The sequence below is a fragment of the Halyomorpha halys genome, unplaced genomic scaffold (assembly GCF_000696795.3).
Source record: "Halyomorpha halys isolate HHAL.00 unplaced genomic scaffold, Hhal_1.1 Scaffold1081.1, whole genome shotgun sequence".
NCBI classification, from domain to species: domain Eukaryota; kingdom Metazoa; phylum Arthropoda; class Insecta; order Hemiptera; family Pentatomidae; genus Halyomorpha; species Halyomorpha halys.
In genome coordinates, this window is record NW_027105331.1 from 89,121 (window position 1) to 90,873 (window position 1,753).

At 30.4% G+C, this 1,753-nt stretch overlaps 1 protein-coding gene across 1 annotated transcript in view; it reads left to right on the forward strand.

The window, feature by feature from the left end:
- LOC106688205 (serine protease gd) overlaps positions 1-1,753 on the forward strand; it is a 40,646-nt gene that overhangs the window by 30,773 nt on the left and 8,120 nt on the right. The window contains exon 6 of the mRNA XM_014432560.2: positions 1,391-1,552. Within this exon, the coding sequence (XP_014288046.2) occupies positions 1,391-1,552 (162 nt within the window). The remainder of the gene's footprint in view (positions 1-1,390; positions 1,553-1,753) is intronic.

Sequence of the window (1,753 nt, forward strand, 5' to 3'; positions counted from 1 at the left end):
TTTTTTTTTTTTTACTTTTTTATTATTAATGTGCTGTAGTAGTTTCCGATGGTAATCCCACTGAAGAAAATAATTATAAAACACAGCGAAAGAGCTCATCGTTACAGGCTACAACTTTGTTCTCTTTTATGCACAATGTTTCGGAAGATGCGAAAGGATATATAATAAATATTTAAAAAATAAAATTACGTTTCATCTCTTTTCTTCAAAAGGAATTTTCGCAAGCACGGTAACCGAAGATACAAATATGTTAATTATATCTATTAACCACATATGGACCAAAACATCTAAAATAATACACATATAATGAAATAAAGATGATATTACATTCAGTAATACTAATTTGAACTAAGGATGATATTTTCAGTTACCAGTTCACTTTCACTAAAATCGTAATTTTAATATAACTTTGAGAGTAATTACAAAGTTTTGGTGAGAGTATTGCAGGTAATTTAATCCTCTTCAAGATTGGTTATTAAGCTTACTGTACTAAACAGCAGGAAAAAAAGTATTATTAAATATCAACTGTCATTTGCAACAATTTTTTTTTTTTTTTTGCATCATTGCAAATATTGAGACTCCTATATTTAAGTAGTTGTTTGAAATTTGTCTACATGTTCTGCAAGAAACATTCAGAATATTTAACCCTTATTAACATTGAAAATGACGTTTCTTTGTCTAGAATGCACTGAAAGGGAATTAAAAGACGAAAATGCATCACGGAGGTAGATCGACAATTAATTTTCCAGGACAGGGGGGACACATGAATATATCTGAAACCATATTTTACACCACCTTTTGCAAGCTAACCCCTTTTCTGAGTTATCTCTACGGTGCCGATTGCGTGATATAAATTTAATTTCGTCTGTCACATAGATAACGTAGTGTTATTGATGAAAGCTCAGAGAAAGGAATATCATTGCGGTATCCTTTTTCTGGATTTCAGCTAAAAAAATTATCAAGAGTTCAATAAATAATATTTCATAGTACCATCAAATATATTAGCCTTTGGTCCCAGAAAGTTTTGAAAATCAATTGTTTAACTCATTTCTTTTTTATTTATTTTTTTAGCTATAACTAAATGAATGACCACATAACTAAATACGTATTGGGCAATAACACTGAGTTTTACCAGCAATTATATTGTGCAAGATATTGATAATAATAGTTAAGGCGTCGATTTAAAATACGACTATACCAATTGCAGTGTTTTACTTCATTTCTGTGGATCTGTAATGCCTAATACCAGTTTCGATCCATACTCCGAGATAAAATATCGTACCAAGAACACTACCCAAACTAGACTATATTATCTGGATTATGCTACTTGTCCAATTACGTTCACTATTCATTTCAAAAGTACTATTTCAATAATTCTGTTACATTTCAGGTTGATAATATAATTATCCACCCCGAATACAACGAGACGAACTATGTGGCAGACATAGCTGTAATGAAATTCAAAAGTATTCATTACGACAAATACATAAGCCCTATCTGTTTGTGGAATGGAGGGGTGTCACTCAAACCTTTACTTGGCCGTATGGGAACAGTAAGCTATTCTATTAAATACTTTTTTATTTATTTTTTTATTTCAAATTTTATTTATTGATAAATATACAAATTTTACTACAAACCCACTCCCTGGAGACTGGAGAGCGGTAGCATCACTATCAGCCATAATGGTGAAGGGAAGAAAAAAAAATTTTATTTATATGAAATGAAAAAATAACTTTATTCTGGGACATATGTC